At 43.3% G+C, this 24,697-nt stretch overlaps 1 protein-coding gene across 1 annotated transcript in view; it reads left to right on the forward strand.

Annotated features, from left to right (window-relative positions):
* LHCGR (luteinizing hormone/choriogonadotropin receptor) overlaps nucleotides 1–24,697 on the forward strand; it is a 63,246-nt gene that overhangs the window by 5,194 nt on the left and 33,355 nt on the right. The window contains exons 2-6 of the mRNA XM_030857719.2: nucleotides 13,752–13,823; nucleotides 15,815–15,889; nucleotides 18,896–18,970; nucleotides 21,012–21,086; nucleotides 21,174–21,251. Coding sequence (XP_030713579.1) covers nucleotides 13,752–13,823; nucleotides 15,815–15,889; nucleotides 18,896–18,970; nucleotides 21,012–21,086; nucleotides 21,174–21,251 — 375 coding nt within the window. The remainder of the gene's footprint in view (nucleotides 1–13,751; nucleotides 13,824–15,814; nucleotides 15,890–18,895; nucleotides 18,971–21,011; nucleotides 21,087–21,173; nucleotides 21,252–24,697) is intronic.

Genomic DNA, 24,697 nt, shown 5'->3' on the forward strand with positions numbered 1-24,697 from the left:
AACTACATGATGATCAAACTGAGTGGAGAGCTGAATAGGAACAATTAACCAATGCAAAAAGGAAGTATGTATGTTAGTTAGCATGTACCACACCTAAATGTCACTTAAAAATCTCCATCCTAGAAAATGGGGAGGTGATGAGGTGCTATGAGTAGCAGAGGGAGTCAACATCCAGGTCCCAGATTTGCAGACCTCCCAGTCTCTCCTTTGAAAGGGCCATCCAGAGAAGCAAGACTAGAAGCTTACCTACATTAGTACAGCCCAACAATTCCATAGATTGTTCTACTGTTTGTTGTTAATTTGTTTTAACTTACTTATTAGAGAAAAATCAATGCTCAGCCCAGGGTCCATTAAAACAAAACAAAACAACCACCAAAGCAGCCTGAATTGAGATCTATTGGTTCCCGTCCAGGACACCAGGTAAGAGTCCACAGGATAGAGGGAAGCCTACCAAACTCTTACAAGTAGGACAGCTTGGCCCTACCTACAGCTTCCCTGAAGCTGAACCAGACAAAACAAAAACAAAAACAAAACCTTGGAATTCTGAAAGCTCATGTCCCACCTTCCTACCCTACTCCCACAAAAACAAACCAAAAATAACCAACAACAGCAAAAAAAAACAAAGACCCAAGGTAGAGGTTGATCTTGAACCTCAGTTCTGACTCAGCTCTCCCAGCTATTACCTTCAAGACAATTCTTCAACCTGGCTGTGCCTATAAACAGACTCCCTGGGGGAAGCTTTGCAAGGGCCAGATTTTATTAGTTTAAAAATCATCCTTTTGGGGAAAGTGAATGGTGACCCCTAGCAGGACACTAAAAAGCAAGCAACAGAGTTCCCAAAATCTCAATGGAAGTGTAGAGCCAAAAATCTTCACACACGGATCCCTTTGTCGTTGGACCCAGCTCCCCTCTGGAGAGCAATAATTCCTTGGATTTTTTTCTACATTATTCTTTTTTTTTTAATTTCAAAAGCAGTATGTCAGGGACTTCCCTGGTGGTGCAGTGGTTAAGAGTCCACCTGCCAGTGCAGGGGACACAGGTTCGAGCCCTGGTCCGCGAAGATCCCACATGCTGCGGAGCAGCTAAGCCCATGCACCACAACTACTGAGCCTGTGCTCTACAGGCCATGAGCCACAACTTCTGGGCCCATGCGCCACAACTGCTGAAGCCCACACGTCTACAGCCTGTGCTCCGCAATGAGAGGCCACCACAATGAGAAGCACGTGCACCGCAATGATGAGTAGCCCCTGCTCGCCGCAACTAGAGAAAGTCCACGCACAGCAATGAAGACCCAATACAGCAAAAAACAAAGGCAGTATGTCAGATTAATTCAGGGCTCCGGTTCTGTGCCTTTACCCACCTCTATCTTCTTCCCAAGCTCCTCAATTTGGCTTCTTTTCATGTCTTGAAATGAGGCACAAAAGCTTTCTTTCCAAAATACAATCTCCCAGGTTGGCTGCACCAGACGGTGTCTTGGCCTTGTGTAATTTTGATCTTACACATGGGATTTTAAAGCCAGTTGAGTCATGGTGGTGGAGAGAGGCCCTGCTGCTCACTTCCAGACCCAAGAGGGCTGGCTCCACGGGAGCATATGTGTTCTGTGCTGGCAGCTCCCCTTGGTGTGTGAAAAATCACATTTAATGCAGATTTTAGCAAATTTTGCACCAGCTCTTTTTTTTAAGAAGGCAATTAAAATAATCCCACCCACCAGTCAGGTGGGCTTCCTAACTCCGTGGGCAGCTTCTAGCAGCTTCTCCACATGGTCCTCATTTACTCTCAGCTTTTGCCTCCCAGGGAGATGCCACCCCGTCCCAGCCAGCAAACCACTCACAGCTGCTCTCTGTGTGGCCCTGAACCACACAGCTTTTTAATGCCACCTGGGCCAAATTCAGAAAAGTCCAATTTACAAGTAAAACTCAACTTTCAGAATGAAGGCTTTATCCTTTGCTGCTGTTAAATTTGTCCTTGACGCTGATAAAATGAGGTGACTCCTAGGTTCATAATTCTACCTCACGAGCATCAGCGGACAGCATTTCTGAGGCCGCAGGGGTGGAGATGCCCTGGTACGACAGGCCAGGGTCCAACACAGTCCCCAGATTATCTGAATTGCTCAACAGGACAAAGACCTGCAGACGCGAGTTCTAGCACCAGGTCCCTCTTTCCCTAATGTGCACTGTGGGCTCAGGACAGCGTTAAAACCTCTGTGCTGTCTGTAAAAGGGGCGTGATGATTCTCGCCCGAGTGGGGCTGACTGTGGTGAAGATAAACAAGACAGCAGGGCCCAAAATACTCGGAAATAAAGGTTTCCTATAACTACAAAGTATTATTGTAACAATCTGATGATGCAGAGAAGTCCTGAAGAACCCGCAGCCCATATATGAGGTTGAACAGTAAATATCTATCATCCAAGGGGCCTGATGGAATAGTCTTGTTCCTGTGGGGTGTTAATTAGAGAAAATGACCCACTAGGTCTTCTCAACCTGGAAGGTGAATAAGTTAGAATCCCAAAATAGCAGAGCTCATTACTGCCTGGAGTCTGATATGCTAGTTTTTTCAGCCCAGGCTGAGCTGCCCCTCAAACATGCCACTTAACACCTGATTATACCCTGTTTTCTATCATTCAATTGGGTCAGTCCTATCTGTCCAGCTAGAGCGTACGAGCCTATTCTGGGTCCTTTCCCCACTCCGCATCCCTAAACTTCCGTCTGGACACATAGAAAACCTTCAGGTCAGACACGCTGACCGCTCAGGAGCTACATACTGAAATGTACAGGACAATGTGCAGGATCCGTAGACACAGCCCTGCCCTCCAAGAGCTTACAGTCTTCCAGCCATAGGAGAGAGAGGACTAGTTCTCAGATGACGGCAGCGAAATGCAGAAGGTGAGAAAAGCCAGATGATGGTTATAAACAAAGGCTGCTGAGAGTTTAGAGAAGGGAGCTATCCCTTCTAGCCAGAGTAACAAAGATACCTTGGTGGAGGTATTATTTGAGCTGTAGTTCTTTAAGCCTCACTCTCTACAGGGGCAACTGGGCTAACACGCTTATCCCATAAGCTCCCTCCCGGCCTTTGACACCAGCTTAGAGAGGCCACCAGGGAAGCACTATTCAAAGCCTTCTGCTCTCTCACTGACCACCAGGCACGTGCCCTGTCTGTGTTACGGATCATCAATGGAAGAGTGGATGACTTCCCCCTGGAAACCTTGGGTGGGTCTCTGATTAAGGCTTTTCTCATTTGCAAGCACCAGAAATCATCTCTGACAAATTTAATCATAAGAGATTAATTTAACAGAAGAATAAAGAGGTAGAAGGATGTGAGCAAGATCCAGAGAGAATATGGCGTTTTAGCGGCAAGAGGTCAGGGCACTTTTCTGTAGATTCCACCTTTACAATGAATCAGCTCCAAAGATTCCTCCCATCTATTACAAGTTTAAATTCCTGAGAGAGAGAATCTGATGGCTCCACACCCTACTCCTGAGACAGAAGCACAGTCAATGAGATGCTTCCACCCTATTGCAACCAGCAGTGAGATGCTTCCAGAGAAGGGGCATTTTTGAACCAGGCACCCACACAAATCAGTGTCTACCAGAGCTGAGGAGTTAGTGAAAAGTGAAGGTGCACATGCCAGTAATTTCAGGCAATTCAGACCCATTCCATCAAGTTAATTAAAAGTATGTAGGGCTTCCCTGGTGGTGCAGTGGTTGAGAGTCCACCTGCCGATGCAGGGGACACGGATTCGTGCCCCGGTCCGGGAAGATCCCATGTGCCGCGGAGCGGCTGGGCCCGTGAGCCATGGCCGCTGAGCCTGCGCATCCGGAGCCTGTGCTCTGCAACGGGAGAGGCCACAACAGTGAGAGGCCCGCGTACCACAAAAAAAAAAAAAAGAAAGCAAAAAGTATGTAGTATATCAGTTGCAACCAGCTTTTACAGGCTCACCAAAAAAAATGTGTCTGCAAACAGAAGCTTGTAATGAAAGAGTTTCCTGGAGCATATCTGCAATGTCACTGCCCTGACAACATAATATTCTCTGCTTCTAAAAAATATTTTTGAGAAATCATTACACAAAACGCAGACCTTCCCAGGGGAGAATTCAACATGTAGTTTTGTTTACCAGAGTTATTCTTGTCATGTTATATTATTGCTAGAAGAATTCTAGTTCGGGGGTAAAGATTGGGTTACTTTGCTTTGTGTCTTTAGAAAACTTTAAATGGGTTTTGAGTAAGTGCTAAGATGTGTTTACCATTCTCCTCTGAGGCTTTATATTTTTAATTTAGTTGTTGCACAAATGACTTGGAAAATCCATCATCCAGGGAGTCTTATTGAAAAATCTTGGTTTACATTATATCAATAATTCGTAAACTCCCCAAGCTTCTTGGGTGCTCTGGAAAGGCTGTCTTGGAGAAGTCATGCAAATTGAACTTTCCAATGGGAGAGTTCCAACTGACTGAACTTTTTTTTTTTTTTTTTTTTTTTGCGGTACGCGGGCCTCTCACTGTTGTGGCCTCTCCCGTTGCGGAGCACAGGCTCCGGATGCGCAGGCTCAGCGGCCATGGCTCACGGGCCCAGCCGCTCCGCGGCATGTGGGATCTTCCCGGACCGGGGCACGAACCCGTGTCCACTGCATCGTCAGGCAGACTCTCAACCACTGCGCCATCAGGGAAGCCCTGACTGATCTTTTTTAAATCAATGAGCAAATAAGAATTCTGCAGAGTGGCTCCCTAGAGTTGAAATATTTAATGGAAGGTTGTTCTTTATCACTTCCTTATCATTTCTTTAAAAGGCTATCAGACAAGGTCTATAAGAGATACTTGAGCCCAACAGAAAGGTACCAAGGCGGAATGTCTACCCTGTCTCTCAGTTGTCCTGTGTATAATCAGCAGACAATAAAGAGCTTGAGACAAGCCACAGGCATTTTGTAGACGTAAGGGTGTGACAAATAGAAGAGTCCAAAGTGCTGAACCCACCCCATCCCCAGCAAGGAAGGAGAGCTGTCATCAGGCATAGCTGGGGCAGCTTGACTCCTTCATAGTAAGCAGCTGTGAATTTAAAGTACTTACTGAGCTCTAACCTTGTACTACATGCTGTATGAATATTACATAAACATTTTCTTATTTAATCTAAAAAATTTCTGCAGTAGTTAGTATCATCATCACTTCATACATGTGAAATGAACCCAGGCAACCTGGCTCCAGAGTTTCTACTCTTCACTATCCCACTATGCTGCTTCCAGAGAGAAAGCACATACAATTGGTGATGAAGACACATTCCATAAAGTATATAGCACCTGAGACAGACCTTTAACCAAGGGTAGAATAGAATCTGACCGGCAGAGAAGGGTAGATGTGCCAGATGGTAGAAACAGTGTGAATGAAGGCAGGAAAACGTGACGTAAATTCAGGAGACACAGTAGTCTGATGTGTCTAGGGAGGCACTGTCCAGTAGAAATATAATGTTAGTCACTAGTGTAATTTTAATTTTTAATAGCCACATTTTAAAAGGTTTTAAAAGGTGAAATTAAGTTTAATATTTTATGTAATCCAACTGTACAAAATATTATCATTTTGTCGGAAGGCAGAAATATTGAATAACGTCCTCCAAACTTGAGACCGAAAAACAGAACAGGCAACTCCATGAAGCGCAATTATGAGGCTTATTGAGGGTAACTTACATACAGGTGGGATCAGGCTGACGCGACATTCCACATTCGAAGCTGTACTCCATACCACAGGGTATGGAAAAGGGGATGGGGGCTTTAAAGGGGCCAGAGCTAAAAATAAAACCTGACTGCTAGAGAGAAGCACACCCACACTGGATGGAAAACAGGGGTTTTTCCTTCCTCCGGGGGTCTCATGACCATTAACCATCTGCATCAGCAAAAGGCATTCTTCCAGTTTTCATTTCAGATGAAGACAAGGGTAAAAGTTGACAGGGAACTCATCTGGTTTGGGTGCATTCCTCACGAGTAGGCTAAAGCTCAGTCTTGCAGAAAGGGGAGGGAGGACTGTGGGCCTAAGAGAGAGCTGAAAAAATAGTGTGGTTTAGCCACACCCATCTCAACATGTAATCAATATAATAATTGTTAATGAGATCATTTACATTATTTTTTCTCGCTAAGTCTTTGACTCTGGAATGTATTTTAAACTTACAGTGCGTTTCAATTTGGACTGGACATACTTCAAGTGCTCAATGGTCATATGTGGCTAGTGGCTGCCTTTTTTGGACAGTGCAAGTTTAGTGTATTGGTTATATGAGGGGAAGAGTGGGTGACAGGACTGTCAAATAAAGTTCAAGCCTTTATTTCGGGGGCCTTGAATGCAAAGCTGAGACATTTGTAGATAAGTAGACTGGCCAAGGGGTGGCACAGAAGAATCTGAGTGTAAGAGTGACATGGTGGGAGTTATCAGGGAGACTAATCTAGACTGGGCAGAGGAAACCCGGGATGGAGTACAGGGAAACCAGTTTGGGGACTACAGAGCAGTCGAGGTGAAGAAAAGAATGACCAAGGAGAGTGGCAGTGGAAAAGGAATAAAAGGGCTGGAAGCAAGAGACAGTCAGAAGGCAGAATCTACCAGAGACTGGGAGTTCAATGGTAGAACAGAGGAAACATTCATACAAGGCACCTGATAAATTCTCAAAAAATAGGGCAGGAAAAAGAAAAAAAAAACTGGGTAGTCATTAGTGCTGAGGAGGACAGGAGAGGAAGAAAAACACTCTGGTAGGCTCTGAAGCTTCATGGAAGAACAGGAATTTGAGCTGCACCTTTGAAGTTAAAGACCGTGAGCACATGCCCTCAGGAAGCTGGTGGCTCTATCAGAAGGTGAGGTTTTCGCAGAAGAACCAGAGGATTGCATAGTGGGGTGTATCAGCAAACCCCCAGAGGAACAGTACTGATGTGATGTGACTAATGTAGGACACAGCACTGGACCAGGAATGAAGTGACCTATGTTCAAATCCAGATCTGCTGCTGAATTGCCATGTGGTTTCAGGGAAGTCATTTTACTTTTCCTCACTTAAGATTCTTCATCGAAAGTGAGGGGTTGGACCAAACCAATTGCAAGCAGCCCTTTTAGTCTGATTCCCTGAGTCTAATACAGTAAATACTTAAAGGAGTGTTCTCAAATTTTCTGATGTAAAACTTAACGTCTTGGAGGTCCATCTATACTGACGTCATATTTCAGTTAACGCTGACGTCTGAGCTCCCTCTAGGTAAATGCTGAAGACAAGAGGCCAATGAATGAAGACATACCCAATAATGAAGTTACCCAATAGATCGATGCATTTGAAAGCGCAAAGATTTAAAATCGTTTGTAAAGGAGAAAGCCATTTTTATTTCACTCCAAGATGAAAGCAAGTTTATTATAACTACTGAGTGACTTTGATAAGAACACAGGAATTCTTAAGCCTCTGTTCAATGTAGAACAAGGTCTCGTGTAATAAATATAAAAACATTAACATTCTTTTGAATTTAAATATGGTAATGTTTCCCTCCCCCCATTTCTATGAGTTCATTAGGCAAAAAATCTTTGACCATCCCTGGTTTCTGTCTTTTTGTCTCCCCCTGATTTTGTAGTGTTTTAAAATTCAGGGTGTGTAGCTCTAGCAATAAACTAATCATCTGTGAAAGATGGATGGATGTTTGTAGCTTTCTTAAATCGATAATATAGATGGCTTTTCTAAACCATTAGAGGGAAGTGAAAAAAATAATTCATTTCTGTCATTCTGGGCAGAAGAGGTAAAGGCTCCTGCAAGGCGAGCAAAGACCCCACCCAGGCTTTGAGGACTCCTGATGAGTGCTCGGATTTCTTCCCTGGCTGTTGTCTTCCTCTGCCCCTGCTCAGCCTGTGGGCTTCAGAAGGTGGTCCTGCCCTGGAATTCCAAGCTCTTAAAAACCAAAGTGAGGTAGGGGAACCTACAGTTGTAATTGGCTTTAGGCAACACCTGTGTTTAAAAGTGTTAATTGAGCCATATTTTCCATTTACCTAAGGAGTTTGCTATTTAAGGAAACTTTCATCAATCTTCCTGTAGAGCGAAGAACTCTTTGGTAATGCAAATATCTCCCAGTAGATAGGTTTTCATAAGCAAGGATTTCTAAATCTTGGGTTCCCTTGAAGGGGAACAAAGAAACTCCTGACCCTGAAACTCTCCAGCTAACATTATTTTGAGGGTTCATTAACAAGCCAGTGAACAGGACAAACTGGCTTTGTCCAAGGTCATCTGTGTTATTAAACTTAGAAGAAAAAAAATAAGAGAGGCCCAAGCCCCACCCTTGAGTACTCAAGGGGTGTTAGGAACAGTTAAGGAGGACCTGATAATGCAGCATCTTCTTCTTCAAGGAGATTAGGTTTATCTGAACGCTATTTGTTTATCTGTTGCTAGGCTCTGACAGAAGGTGAGCTGGTGCCTTGACAACTGGGCCTGGCTAGGAAGGGGACTGAGTCAGGGCCCAGGAGAAAGAGTTGATGGAAAAGAGCTCTGCAAGTGGGATGGGCCTCCTGAGCAGTCTCACCATGAGGCAGAACGAAAGGGCTGGGCGTTTATTCCATGCATTGACCAGTCACTGGATGCAGGCTGCAGAGGAGAGCGGACCTGATATTAGGTGAGGTGGCAACCTTAGGCTGAACGTAATTCCAGGAGAGCAACTCCGCTGAGAGCTTCAGTTGCCCACTCTCCCAACAGCTGGGGGAATGAGTACCTCAGTCCTAAATGGTGATTTTGACAGCCCACCAGCAGCCACTGGAGGAACTGACCCAGCTGCACTGGGTAGCCCCAGCACAGGGTCCCCATCTGTTCCAGGGGGCCCAGTTTGAAAGTCAAAACCAAGTCGTGAGAGAGATTACATTGATCCTAACCAGATAGCAACTAGGAACTGTTCTGGGTCAGCAGTGTCTTCTAAGAGGGAAAAATACAGGGACCAGGATCTGGTGATTGACAAGAAGAGAAGGCAAAGGCTCCACTCCTGGATGGACTCTGGGGAGACCGAGCAGGCTACAGGATGAGCAACCAAGGCCAAAACAAGTACCAATATGGGGCGGGGGCCGTGTGATTCAAGGTACTGCAGGCACACTCCTGCCCTCCAAATAGTGTCGGGTCTAGTGTAGACAATGCAGAAAGACACAGGACTTCACCAGGGTCATGACCGATCACAAGATCCCAGAACTAGGGTGAGTCCTTACTTCCAGTCCTAAGGAGAGAGACTGCTGCTACATCAACTTTAACACATAACTGGAAGGTTTGGGGGACTTGTATGTGGGATTCATGAGTCGATGGAGTTTCCAGAACTGATGAAACTAAGGCAGCCTTTGTCATCCAGTCTAAGTATTTGCTTCAACATCTCTGGTAAAGGCTCTTGACCAAGGTAGAATTTGGCCATAATTCAGGTATCGCCTGTGTTATATCATCAATTAATTTAAAAATCAAAGCTTAAAACTATAAAAAGGACTATGAACTGTAATAAATATAAGTAACTGCATGATTCCACACCACATACTTCCACAGCCATCTCACTGACTATTCAAGAGGCAGAGAGAACGCTCCACTCTGCAAGTTCAACTTCACATTTGCCCAGTAACCTTGGTTCTCTACCACCCATCTGAGATGCATAGTTTGGGAGTGTCAATCTCTTATGTTTCTTTGCTCCATGCATAGCTTTCATTCCCTTTGTTGACACTGGACAACAGAGCTGCGGGACTGTCCTTGCTTTCGGCCCCTTTTTCCTCAGTTCTCCTTGGCTTCTGCTCTGTATCAAATGATATTAACTAGACCTTTCCAGAAGAGTTCCTGAAGTTCACAAAATTCTTAGAATTCATGTAGACCTAACTTTCAAAAAAAAAAAAGAAAGAAAGAAGGAAAGAGGAAGGGAAGAGAAGGAGGGGGGGAACTCAGTACATCAAAACGAAAATTTTATCTTCTCCATTGGTCTCTCAGGTACAGAGGGTTAAGCTGACCATACTTTTGCCTTCAAATAACATAATCAGTGGGTCATTCAAAGTCCCCTCATTTTAGTTATTCATTTTATTCCCTCCTCCCACTTTCTCTCAACTCACCATAGGCAACCATGCTGATGTATGTTTATATGTTTTCTAATGGCTCATGTTTGGTGTGTCTGTATTTTAATTCTGCAAGTAGTGTCGTGTATACATATCATTAATTTCTTAGTCGTTTCTCTTAACACCATGATTCTAAGACCCACACATGCTGCTCTGTGCCCCTTTACACTCTCGCTCCTAACTGGCGACCCATTCGCAGGTGTACACTTGAGCCCCCCTCCCTCACAGCAGTGGACACTCAGGTTGCCTTCAATACCCCTTGATGCCACAAGGCTGTGAAGAAAATCCTTGTGCAAGTTTCCTTGAGTATCAGTGTGCAGATTTCTCTGGGACATATACAGGAGTAGAACTGCAGGGTTATTGAGACAATTGTTCACATTGCGAAGAGCTTCTGGCTTCATGGAAAGAATCACAGAAGCATCCGTCAGAGGAGGGATCACCTTCAAAGGGAGTACATTCAAATGGTTATTAACAAATCATGGACCACGTGAACATTTAAATACAGGAGACAGTGGCTTGAATGCTCAGTAACTGCGCCCACTGCGATGAATCAGAAAGGAATACACAATCCCTCTAAAATAAAAATATAAGTCAGTGGGGAAAACAGTTTGGGATTCACAGAAGCACGTTCTCCACATCACTTCATGAGAATACTTCTGTTGTGAAAAGCTTGGTGCACCTGTCTCACCCCACCTCTCTCCCCATTCCCTGACCCCCAGGCCTCTTTCTTGTCCCAGCCACACCCATAAAGCTACCTCCTGTTTGCTCAGTGCCTCTTTTATGGTAGGAACTCTATTTTCCCTCTCATCACTGCTGCCTTTCCTGCTCTGAAGCGTCAACATCAACTCTACAAAATTTCATCTTGCACCAGGGCTGTTCTGCAGTCACCAGGGACAGCCAGTGCGTGATCTACAGCTTCTCTCCCTTCTGTCCAACCTTTGCTCCTTATCCCTCATCCCTACATCGATCAAAAACTCAGGCACCCTCCCTGAGCCACACTGTTCTCCGGGGAGCCACACTGTGTTCCTTTTTTGGAGGAGGAGGGTGCCTGCTGAGAGGCTCCAGCTTCTGGGCTCCACTTACATGAATAAACAGCTCTGAAAGGTTCAGTTGAAGCTTTTATGTAAACACTCTCCAAAATATGTTCTGCACTGCATTATCCCCAGCAATAAAGATTCTGGAATCAGAATTTGGCTGTCAGTTTTATTGATGTTGCATGGGGTACAGCAGAATACAGCTTTCTCTTCTGGAAATTTATTGACTTGGCAGTGCAGACAGCAATAAAACTGTGTTTTTAATCAGTAAGCCAAGCAGACATGATTGCTGAAGAAATATAGGAAGGAAACATGCCATCATAGGAAGATTTCTCCCCCTACAGTCCCTGTTCTTCTCGGATGCCCTGTTAAATAAGTTTGGGTACTGAAGGATGTACTTGGTGGGACTGTCTTCAGGAATAAAATCAGAGGAGCAAGTTTGGATTACTTGTTCTAGGTTGTAGCATCTCTAAGAGACAGTTGAGTGAAAGCATTTTTCTGCAATGAAATTTGTTTGCATTAGCCCTAGAGAGGAACTGCTGGTAAGCTGCTTTGCAGGAGGAATAGCAAGGGTGTGACATGGCTCTTCTCAAGAGAAACAAGGTTCCAATTCATGGCCCTTCACCTTGCTCACTGAGAGAGTGAGTGACCTGGTATACATCCAAAGGAAACGAAAGCACTATCTCTAAGAGACATCTCCATCCCATGTTCATTGCAGCATTACTCATAATAGCCAAGAATAAGGAAACAGCCTAAAGTCACTTGACAGATGAATGGATGGAGAAAATTTGGTATATATATATATATACACACACACACGACAGAATATTTTTCAGACATAAAAAGAAGAAAATTTGCCATTTGCAACAACCTGGATGGAAGTGGAGGGCATTATGCTAAGTGAAATAAGCCAGAGAAAGACAAATACTATATGGTATCATTTCTCTGTGGAACCTCGAAAAAAAGCCAATTTCACGGAAATAGAGAATAGAATGGTGGTTGCCAGTGGCTGGGGTAAGGGAAAATGGGGAGATACAGGTCAAAGGGTACAAACCTTCACTTATAAGAAGAATAGGTTCTGAGGATCTAATGTACAGCATGGTGGCTATAGTTAAGAATATGGCATTGTATATTTGAAAGTTGCTGAGTAGATCTTAAGCATCCTTACCACACACAAAAAAAGTTAACTACTTGCGGTGACAGATGTGTCAATTATCTTGATATTGATAATCATCCCACAATGTAGGTATACATCTAATCATCATGTTGTACACTTTAAATATATACAATTATATTTGTCAATTATCCCTCAAAAAAGTTGGGGAAAAAATTTAAAAAGAGAGAGAGTGGGTTAGGAATCATACACTTCAGGCCAGTATTGCACAGTAAAGAACATTTGGAGACTCTCTGCTTGGTCATGTTACCTTGTCCAGGTTACTTAATCTCTTGTGATCAAGTTTCTTCTGCTATCGAAGGGAAATACCCACCTCACACCATTGTTGAGTGGATAAAATAAGGTTACAGGTGGGTGTGCATAGTTCCCACAGCACGTTACAAGTCCCTTCTGGGACTGTAAGACAGCTCACTGATTTGAATATGCTCCTCATGGTGGAGGTGCTCTCCCCCAGCAGCTAAGCCAGTCTCTGCTGCATAGACACACGAAAAACAAGGCAGCATCTCCCACTTCTATTCTCCATATTCCTGATATTCACGTCCCTCCTGAAATGTCCTGGTCCACTCCCCTCTTCTCTTCCAGTCCTTGAGCCAAATCCTTGAATCACTGTACATGCTTGATAAATACTGGTTGAACATTCATCTACGCCTTGCAGTTGCTTTCTCCTGAGTTATCTTAACCCCAGTTTCCTTTATCATCCTATTCTGGTTTTGCTCTTGCTGAGTAGTCACTCTTTGCTCAACTTTTATGTAACGCGTAACTTTTATCTCAGTTCAAGAACACTCAGATTGTTCTTCTGGATATAAGTAAGTGCCTGAAGGAATCTCTATAGATACTCCCCGCAAATGGCATGAGAGGCCCGCTTGATTGAACCACAGGAGCAAAGTGGTCTGGTTGGGATAATATTAAAATAGGCTGCCTGGGGAAGGTGGTAAAGATCAAAATAGGAACATGTTCTTAGTGAATCTTCCCTTCTCTTGCCTGCCTGGTTTTCAATTGTAATTTCACCATCCATTTCTCCACTCTACCCAAGATAGCTTCTTTTCCATCCTCCCAACAAGCCCGTAAGTCCACTCTAAAACTGTGTGTTAACTATTTACTTGGTGCCAAGCCCTATCCTTTATACAGGTTATCTTGATTAACCATCATAACAACCCTGTGAAATAGAAATTATTATTTCAATTTTATAGATGAAGAAATTGAAACAGAGGACGTAAATAATATGCTCAGGGTCCTATAGCCAGGTAGTAGGAGAGTGGGGATTTGAACCTGGTTGGGTCTGATCCCAAAGTTCACTATCTTCGAAACAAAATTACACACTCTTTGATAAAGACCAAGAATGAGTCATGGCGCCTCTCTTTATTGATATAAGTTAGAACTTTCAACCTGAATCTAGCTATTTGGAACTCTGTAGTCACACACACACATTTTATTCATGAATTTAAAAGGCACCCAATCTTAAATCTTAAGCTCTTGGCTCTCCTTTTTTCTTTTCTAGATCACTCACCTATCTCCCTATCAAAGTAATCCCATCTCAAGCTTTCAGAGGACTTAATGAGGTCATAAAAATGTAAGTAAGATACTGCATATCAAAAGACATTTATAATTGGAATAAATTTTTCCCTCAGAGAACACATAGTTGAAAGGGGATAATTTTTCTAGGAGAGGAATTGTGTTTAGGAAACCCTAGTATTTTTATCTTTAAAGTACAAATAATACCCAGGGACCTTTGAAGAAAAGGTATGATTTTCAAGAGTTATTAAAATCCAGATAACTAACGTTGCTTCAGTGAACTGAATGTCTTTTGATAAGTGATGATAAATTACTCAAGTAGAAAAGAAGATAGATTTCAGTCATAAAAACTCTCCCTCTGCTAGAGCAGCTATTCCCTCCTGTCACATTTTTAGATCACACCTACATAGAAGAAAATGTGTTGAAAGTTCATTGTGCATCAGAAGATTATCTTTGTATCTAAAATATAAGTGTATCACAAAAACACAGTATCTATAGCCATACTGATAAAAGGCATTTATCAAAATTGTAAAGCAGCCTGATAATGCAATGTGATCTCATATTTGTGTCACATGTTAACTTCAATCCTACATCCCTGTGTCAGCTTCTAGGACACAAGATCCCATATGTGGAAAGAGAACTTTCAAAGGAGTCCAGTATTCCAGCATCCTCCTTAATGTTAGTCTGAGTCAAAGGACCTCAGAGGCCATTTAGTTCCCAGAGAGCATCTTAACAATCCTCTGGGCTTTGGAAGCAGATTTGCATCTCTAAAGGAGACGCTGCATCATCAGTCCTAGTTCCTTGGGGAACCTCTGATTGCTCTTTAGGGTATAAGCAAGCAAGGAGGATATTAAAAATAATTCATTAAGAATTAGTGCATATTATAGGAAATACACTGCAGGTTATGTAAATGTCAGTTTGCTTGAGGCTAACCCTTACTCTTCTGCTCTCAAGTTTAAATGTTGAGTTTTGATAGCTTTTAATATATTAAGACCTCCTAGTGAGGAAAGCAGCCACAGTTAAATAAGTGAACCATTAGGGAGGAATAACGAATCAGCCTAGGAACTATCCATCACTGCGTTGTTCATAAAAGTCCTTAACTGCCTTAGGCTCAGCCTTCCTGTGGGCTAAAGCTCTCATCAAGCCTGAAGCCTTCAGGGAATGTAAACATTAGATTTTGCGACTTCTTTCTCAGCTGGCAGCAAATGGTAGCTTCTGCTGGGATTTTAGGGTAACACTGACATTACCTACATGCTTGGTGGTGGTAAATATATGGCAAAGTTGGTTCCTTTACTTTTGTGTCTTTTTTTTTTTTTAAATCAGTTCATTCACTTATCTATTCATTCATTTATACCCTATGTGCCAGGCTACATGAAGCCACCAGGAATTTAGAAGTGAATAGGACAATACACCTTGTCCTCAATTTGCTAATGAAGTGAAGGAAATGGTCAAATAAACAGACAGTTACAACACAAGAAGGACACTTCGTGTAGGAGTTGACCACTTTGCAATTGCATCAGAACAGGATTTGGGGAAAGGGGTAAAGCGTTAAGAAACAATGCATCCTAACCCAAATTAAAACCTCACTAGAGTGATGGCGTTGAGAACCCAGACATTCTGATCCTGGCCCTGAATCTTCCCATGAGCATTATTTGCCTCTCCTCTCAGAGCTTTAATTCCCAAAACTGTAAAACAAGGGAATCTGACTGGATTTTCCCAAAGGACGTGCCCACTTCTAACAATCTGTGACTCTGAGTCATAGATAAATAAGGAAAAGAACCTGTCGCATCAACAGGGAATACTGAAACTTGCATTTCAACTGCATCTGGGTTGCAGGTGCCCATTGGTGTTCCTAAAGGAGGGGGGCGGGGGGGATGGGCGTGTTAGCACTTTATGATGTGAGGACAACTTAAGGCTTCCCTGTTCTTTTTTAAAAGGACACACTGGAGCCCCCAGTTGTTGGGTTGTACACACAGCTTATTATTATGCAGACACAGTCATTTCTTTCATGTTTCTTCTTCTTCTTTTTTTTTTTTCTCTCTCCCCTAGTGAAATCTCTCAGAGTGATTCCCTGGAAAAGATAGAAGCTAATGCCTTTGACAGCCTCCTCAATTTGTCTGAAATGTAAGCATCAGCTAACAGATAGTTTATTGCTGTACACTATTACCCTCGCTTGCTGGAGCCCACTCAGTATTTGTATTCAAGCATCCACTGCTAGGAATCCAAGAGGAAAAGACCACAGCAATTACTAGGTCTGGGCAGGCACTAATTTCTCTCACTGCAGTGGCCTGAAGGTTGCCATGGTGACAACTGCTTCTCCCTGGGAGCTGTATAAACTCTGAAACATCACAACACAAAGTTGGAAATTAAAATTGACATTGTGGAGTCCTGTCAAGGAGCTCTTACCTTATGGAAGGGAGTGTATGGAGTTCTTGGGGTGGTGGGAAAATTTGGAAAGGAGCTTAGAGATCCTGAATTAGTTCACTGGGGACTGTTTGGGCATATTCGTTGGTTTAGTAAATGGTTCTTGGAAACCTACCATGTAAAAGTGTTTGGCATGTGTATGCTGGATTTGTTGTTATTATTGTGATGTCTTTGAACTGAGTCTTAAAAATAATCCTTTCCAAATTATCATTTTCCTCCAATTTACAAAAAAGAGGGGATGGGAGGAGACTGGCTCTATTCAGTTTTCAGATGATACACCTGTGGCCCAAAGAGGTTAACTGACCTGTCACACAGCAAGTTAGTGCCAGAGCTGGGGCTAGAAAGCAGGTCATGTGACTCCTAAACCAGACTTCTTACTGCTGTCTTATCTGGCCCAAACCTGACCTTCTACAAACCACATCTGCAGAAGAGTTTCAAAAGTTACGGAAGCGAGAAAGATGTTAGCAACAAACATATTTTGAGCACTTGTGCTTGGCTTTTATTTATTCTAGGTTGTGTCATTTAATTCTCACAGCTGCCCTGCAAAGTGGTGTAATTATCTCTTTTGTTCATGGGAAGGAATGGGGGCTCAGAACGGTCAGTAACTTGACCGATGTGGCACCTGAGACAATGGCAGGGCTGGAATTCAACCCCAGCCTATCTTCAAAGCTTGTGTATTCTCCACGATACCACAAGGCCTCCCTATGAATGGTCCAAATAGCAATTATCTAAAGAGAATAATTAATTAATAAGTATGTGGGTACACATGTCCAACCAAAGGCCAAATGCTACTGGAATACAGAGGAGGGAAAATATAAATCTCCCCCAGGAAATGATGGTGTAACCAGAGAGGTAAGACTAACTCACCAAACAGTTATGGGGAAATCCAAAATAATGGGTGTTTCAGTGCAAATGGTATAGTCTGGACTTCGCTGTGAAGTAGAATTTCAAGAGGGGAGTGGGGAGCGGGGGAAGGTCATTTCCATTACAGGTGACAGTCCTATCCCAGACCTGGAAATCTGAAATTCTTCAGTTTTAACAGACTTCCCAAGCAATGTTGAAGCAGAGCAGCTTGAGATAAATAAAGCTGTTCGTGATGCAGAGCAACATTTATTAATAGATAAAGTATCAATTTATCAATACAGAAAGAAAAATAAAGTGCTCTAAGGAAAGTTTATGGACTTTTCCCAAAGAAGGCCCTGAGACTAGAATGTTAGCTCCCCGCAAGCCCTCTTTGTCTTGTTCACAGCTATATGTCCAGCACCTAGAACAATGCCTGGCACATGTAGGTGCTCAATAAATGTTTGTTGACTGAATGAATGTATGGATGAGTGGTCAGACCCCAAAAGAGTCTTAAGAAATAAAAGTTCTTTCCATCCTACCCACATAATGTCTTATGTGGCCCATGATTGCTTGACTCAGTTGTTGTAAAAATAATTACAACAAAACGTCACTCACCTCTTAAGAATCAAAGGGACGGAAAGGACGGAAATAGGCACCGAGAGTGGGTAACTTTAGAAGGTAGAATGCACGCTAGACTCAGAGTCAGAAAAACCGAGTTCACCTCCAAGTGCTGCTACTTCTCAGCTCTGTGGCTAGAGACAAGTCATTCAACTTCCTGATTTCATCAACTGGAATAGTCATTGTTAACACTGGTGGAGGCCTTACTGCGATCGCGACACACACATTTACCGCTCAGAAACCACACTACGAGGAAACCAAGCTTTAAGTGACGTATCCAAGGTCATACAATTAGTAAAACCAGCATGTAAAACCAAGCTGACTCCAGAGTCCGTCCACCTAACCAATACACTAGATTTTCTCTACAGAACAAGAGTAATTATCATTTCCTTAGGTGGTTGCTGCATGGGTTAAAAAAGCCAAATGCATGTACTACCTTTTACTGAATCCAAAGTAGACAGAACCCAGTAAATGTGGCTGCTTCCCAAAGTCACCGGGGAACTAGGGAGACGAGCAATAACGCCACTGTGGTATTATGGCTGTACTTTCGTATTTTGCAAAGCCCTGCCTTGTACATTATCTCTACCTATTATGTTACTCACTACCTGCCAACCTGCGAGGTAGGAAGAGTACTATTATTATTCTAATTTTACAGAAGGGAGCATTAGCTCCGGGAAGTTAGGAGGCTTGGCATCATCACACAACCAATTATCTATAGAATGGACAAAAAATCCCCCCAATCCAAGCCCCCGGCCTCTGCCCTGGGCTTTTACAAAGACTGAGTGCCCGTCTGGATAATTGGTCAGTGTGACTGCCAGCACACTACAAAGAAAACCAGTTTGCCTACAAGGACAAGTAGCCAATTTGTTCATTTCTCCTGAGAATGGAATCTCCCATCACCCCCAGTGTGCTGGCTCCGTGGTGGGGCACGACCTAGCTGGCCAGGAGCCCTGGATGTTGGTGCTTCCTCAGGGGGTGCAAGGGAGAATGCAACAGACTGCCAGCTATGATGCTTACACCTATCTCAGCAAGAGGTTGAAAGCAGAACTTCCTGGCAATAGCCAACCCGCTCTCACCATTCCGTTTCTATCCCCAGGGTCCCTGGAGCTCCCCTCAAGCACAGGAAAGTCACTTGATTTTGTTGATGCCACTTTCAGCCAGCATCCTCTGGTGACCATGACCTTGTGCATTGCGAACGAAACACATCAATTAAACTGCTGCCTGTTTCTCCATTTCTCTTTACAGACTGATCCAGAACACTAAAAATCTGGTGTACATCGAGCCCGGAGCATTTACAAATCTCCCCCGCTTAAAATACCTGTGAGGAATTTTCCTTTTTTAAGCGATTGGGGGGGGGGACGTGGGCATCTGATGAAAACCTAAACAATTAAAAGGTTGGAGAGAATTTTTAAACCACATATTTAGCATTATCTGCATGTCTGGCCTCAGCCCTCCGATTAAAATTTAATCAGCATTTCTTATCAGCTACCGCGCTGGGTGCTTTCAAATACACGTAAGTGGTTCCCAACATTTTCTCCGTCCCAAACATCCAAGAAGAATATCACCCCTTTGCAATGATCTTCAAAGTGATGGTGGGCATGGAACAGGGAGGTCAGGACACTTTCAAAAGGGTAAATCGGCATCTCTAAGGTGAGGTGTTGAGGTAGAGAGAGCATAGGTGAAAGTGGAAGAGGCAATTCTGAATTGATCCCCATCCCTGGTTGAAAATTACTGATCTCCTTTCTCTCATGTGTTCATTCATTCGTTCAGTGAAAACTTTTAAAGCATTACTTTGAGGTAGGCACTGTGCCATATAAGCGAAATCATTATTTTCTATTTCCCATTAAAACTTATTAAGTCCACTAGTTAGAACTATAAGTACCACTGTAGCCCAGCAGATTCATTGCCTTGCCAGCAAAACCAGAATTCCTGAAACTTGATACAAATCTATAAATTAATCACCATGGATCTTCTCATATATCAAGTAATCACTCATTTACACAGAAAAAAATGAACATTTAACCCTCTAACACAGATGTCCATTCTCTCTTCTTTCTGATGAATTAAATTTCATAAAATCTCTAGAGGATGCAAAGTCCACAACCCCTACCAGCTGGAAAAAAAAAAAAAAAAGAGGAGGAGGGGCAGACACCTCTCTAGTGCTCCACAACATGCAAGCAGTCCTGCCCTGGGGGATGGGCACGAGTGTAGCTCCTTCGGCAGCTCTAACACTGGATGATGATTCCTAACCCAAGTGTTCTGCTTTTCCAGACCTCCAAGGGGTCTATGGGACACATAAGTATCTGCAGCATCAACTACTTTGCAAAAACATAAGAAAATCCGAGAACCAAACTTGACCACTGCAGCCCCTTGTTGTCGAAGAATCATTGTCTTTATTAAATAGCATTTCACCCCTAAAAAGCAATATTCCCCCAACCCCGGTACACACTGCAGTCCAAGCCCACACTGCCTTCACCAGCCACAGACAGGGCAAGGATTGTGTGATGTGGGGTAACAGGTAAGGAAGAGAACCAGAGTGAGCCCAAAGAGAAAGATGACTTCCTTTCATCGTCACCAGAGTGCCGGGCAGTTCATTTCAGTTGTCCAGTGTCCATGACTGGTGAATTTAAAACGCGATTGGGGGGAGATCCAGATGCCTGGACTCCATTCCCATTCTTGTGTAATAAAATATCCTTCAGTTTAACCTATCACTGAAGCCTCTCTCCTCTTTGAAGGCTAAATAAAAGGTGGGAGGAAAAGAAGAGGAGTCCTGAGTAGCTCCAATAACCCAAAGAATGTTTAATGATCTCAGTGAGATACAAGGAAGAACTCCCTGAATCGCAAGGTAGCTAAATAAAGGGAGATTGTTAATAATGAGGAAATGGATTTCTCACATGGAGATCAATCCTCCTGAAGTGTTTGAGTTAAAACCTGTTCTAAAGTAGTGAGATGCTTTCTGGAACCATCAAGAGCACGGAATAAACTAGTTAGCAAAAGGAAATGGAATAGTTAGCAAAAGGAAATGGAACGCAATACAATATGAAAATGCAATTGACGCAATAGTAAAAAGACAGGCTGGAAATATTTACAGATGTAAATGAAAAGACTTAAAAGTTTAGTCGCATCTCCTAGATCTCTAAGTAGGAGCCATTAGAGTAACTACCCCCACAGTGTTAGGGGCTTTTAAATTCTGATGACCTTCAGCAGCTAGAAGTGTTACTGATAAAGCCAGACTCCATGTTTTTAAATTTAGTGTGAAAATAGTATTACAAAGTGCCTTTCTACCGCTTTTATCTTTATTCCTTAATAACGATCACTTTTACTCACTCTGCCCACATTCCCACCCTGCCCCAAACCACAGGAGCATCTGTAACACAGGCATCCGAAAGCTTCCAGATGTTACGAAGATCTTCTCCTCTGAATTTAATTTCATTCTGTAAGTACCAGGCTGATTGCTATGCATAACATTTCCTATTTGCATCTGAAATTTGGAAAGTAAATATTTCTCATTTCATTCCTCAAGGGAAATTTGTGATAACTTACACATCACCACGGTACCAGGAAATGCTTTTCAAGGGATGAATAACGAATCCATAACACTGTGAGTAAACTGGCAGATTCACGTTCTGCCATACAGTTCCTGCCATTCCCACTTCTAGCTTGAGGTGGGCTCTTTCTCATCTTTTACCATGTTCCTAACTCTCTGGTGACGTTCTTTTTGACCTAAAATGCCAAGGGTGAGAGGAGTTGTGTGGGATGGCAGCTAGGTCACATGTTCACATGACAATCAACAAACCCATTAAGTTCAAAATTAATCAAATGGGCCCTGAGGATTTACAGTGACCAAATTTCCAACTGATGAAATTATTCACTACATCAGTGGACTGCTTTGAAGCTAAGAAGAGACAGCCTGGGGGGGAGTCGCTGCCCTGGTTAAAAGAGAGCATAGAAATTTCAAGTTTCAACTGAGAAGAGTTTGAAAGGATATTCTCCAAGTAGGTAGAGTAGTTGATCAATGGACCCTGCTCTCTCTCTCTCTCTCTCTCTCTGATTTTTCACCCTCCCCTTAGAACCTGCTCACTTTGCTTCTGAAGGGACACCATCGATGCCCATTCCCTACATCCTTTAATACCTGAAAATAATGTCTTTTTATCTGGCAGTCACTTCTCAGGTTATCAGGCTCACAGGCCTATCCCTTTCACGCTCTTTCCTAAGGCCTTGCTACTAAAAGTATGGTCCATGGACAAGCATCTAGAGCATCTTCTGAGAGCTGGTTAGAAATGCAGACTCTCAGGCCCATCCCAGACCTACTGACTCAGAATCTGCATTTTCATAAGATTCCAAGTGATTCACATGCACGTTAAAGTTCAAGGGGCATCAAACTGAGATAACCCAACTCATTCTCTTCACTGTACACCTGCCTGGCTTCCTTCCCCTGGGATCCCTGCCGTCTTTACATGGGGCACCTTCCTTTGCCCCACCATTCAGAGGCAGCATCCTGGGTACCATGTCTCATTTATGTCCAAAGCCCAGTGACAAGTGTTCAACCCTGCTCCCCACGTCCACATCCTCTCACTCATTCTGCTTTGGTTACAGCCCATGGCAGGATCTGTGATGAAGCCATAAATGAGCTTAAATGTCCTTAAAGAAAGACAGAGCGTGCATTGGGTGACCCTGAGATGAGGAGGTAGTTGTGAAACAAGAGGAGTGACCATCTCAGAGGGCTCTCTTCTCTACAGTGGATTCTAGAAATTGGTATCAACGGTACACTGCATTTGAATAGCACTTTTACTTTGTGTAGGTGTAGTTCAACACATGCAAGTGTCATGTTACAAAGCCGTGGCCAATACAGCATTGACTCAGAGTGTTGCAATCAAAAGGAAACAGAGCAGCAACCAAAAATAGTTTCAAAATAACTCAAATTCTTAACTTAAAACTCTTGAACGCCAGAAACGAGACTAGACCCTAGACAAACTTCTCCACAGTCTTTCTACTCCTCCATTTCCCTCATGTACTGTAGCTCTTCCAGCTGTTTACAAAGTGTTTCTGACTCACTATTGTATATGGATCTGGAACTACTCATTCATCATGTCCCCTGTCAGAAACAGGGCATTTACAGAGCAAACACTGAGTCGGGAGGTACCTCACGCTTTAGGATTTGGGGTCTTTCCACGTGTTTATTGAGGACACAAAAGACATATAAGATCCATGGCTTTGAGAAGCTCATAATCTCAATGGGGGAAAACATGAAAGAAGGAAAGAATATTACAAGCCACTAGACATTCACTGTGAGCGTGTGGTACACAGAAATGAGAAGTATTGGAGAAGTCCTCTTGGGCTGGAGAATCGGAGAGGCTGCAGACTTGAGTTAGACCTTGTAGAATCAGTAACGTTTGTATGAGTAAAAGTGATAAAAGCAGCTAATATTCATATAGCACTGACACTGTTTTAAAGTACTTTTTTAAACTCATTTTAGTCTCGCAGCAACCCTATGAGGTAGGAACTATCAGCCCCACTTTTAGTTGAGGAAACCAAGGCACTGAGAATTTAAGTAATTTGGCCAAGGTCAAGCTTTAGACTCAGACAGTCTTGGCTCCAGAGTCATGGCCTTACCCATTTTGTGATACCATATACCGAGAAAAGGGGAATGAATATTCCAAGTGGACATGAGCGAAAGCATGACTGTGGGAAGGAGGAAAATGGGATGAGGCATACTTATTGGGAGTAAACATCCTGCTTAAGAAATGGAAAATACATTTAGATAAATGGCGGGGGTGGAGCAGACACTAGATTGCAGAGGGTTTTAAATGCAGGGATAAGGGGCTAAAGGCTTAGAAATAACCCTGAGAAAAGTATTAAGAAGAAACCACTCAGTAGAGTAGACTTTAATTCAAAGATCACAAATATCCAATACTCCCTTTGATTTTCCCCTAAATCTAAAAATAAGTAGGAACCAATAGGTACTCCTCCCAGATACATGCACAGCAACGGGGGTGGAGTGGAATAAGAATGAAAGAGCGGAAGATGTGGAAGAGGACCAATAAGAAAATGAATGTTGAGATAACCCATAGGGGCCTATGAGCTCACAAGACGGGGCCACCCCACCGACGCCAAGGGACAACTAGAGATTTCTTCTCACACATCACATTTCAGCATGGTACACGAGAGCTGCACAGTGGTTTTATTAGGGGCCATTAACTTATTTTCGTTATGGTTTTAAGAAGAACAGTGCCTACCGGCAGGGCATCGCTGCCCCACCTCTGAAGTTAATGAGGACTGCAGCTCCATCCCTCCCAGAGAGCGTGCATTGGGAGCGTGCATTGGCATCGTGCCTCCAGCGCCTCCTCACGCTCGGCCCTTCGTCTGGAAGGAAGTGATTAGTCATTCGCTTGGCACCTGTTCTCAGCTGAATGGGCCCTTCTGTAAGTGAAGGACCACGTGGAGCACCCCGTTGGAAAAGGGTATTACATTCGAAGAGGAAAGCCTTATTTCCTGAGCTATAAAGTTCAACTCTCTAATTAGAAAATAATGAAAGCAAGCCTTCTCTTTTCATTATTAGTAGTATTTGAGATTTTGGTTTTCATGGAAACTTTCCTGTCCTCCCTCCACCCAGATCTTTACCAACTGTGAGCTCATTTAATGAAAACAAAACACTGCCCTTGATGCTCGAGAAGCTCAGTGGGGCTAATGCTAAAGCTATGCATTATGCTGTTATGTCCCTTCATAGCCAGTTTGGCTTTTCATTAAATCCCCTCAGGAGGCTACCTTGAAATGTTCCCCCCTGAATGCGCAGGGTCTGGCTGCACCACCTTTCAAATATTCTAGATGACTTATCACACCAGTCTCAAAAAGGAGTCAACCTTGATTCACGTCTGAACTCCACACAGAGAAGGAAAGATCACAGCAATTAATTCTCTAAGACCCTTCGGAGAAGGGTGACCTGGCAAAGGAAGACAAGACTCCAAGCTACACCTGTGACAAGCGCAGTGGAGAGGCTCTTGGGCGCTGAAGTAGAAAGCCTGGCTTCCAGTCCTGGCTCTGAGTCTA

The sequence above is a fragment of the Globicephala melas genome, chromosome 12 (assembly GCF_963455315.2).
Source record: "Globicephala melas chromosome 12, mGloMel1.2, whole genome shotgun sequence".
NCBI lineage: Eukaryota > Metazoa > Chordata > Mammalia > Artiodactyla > Delphinidae > Globicephala > Globicephala melas.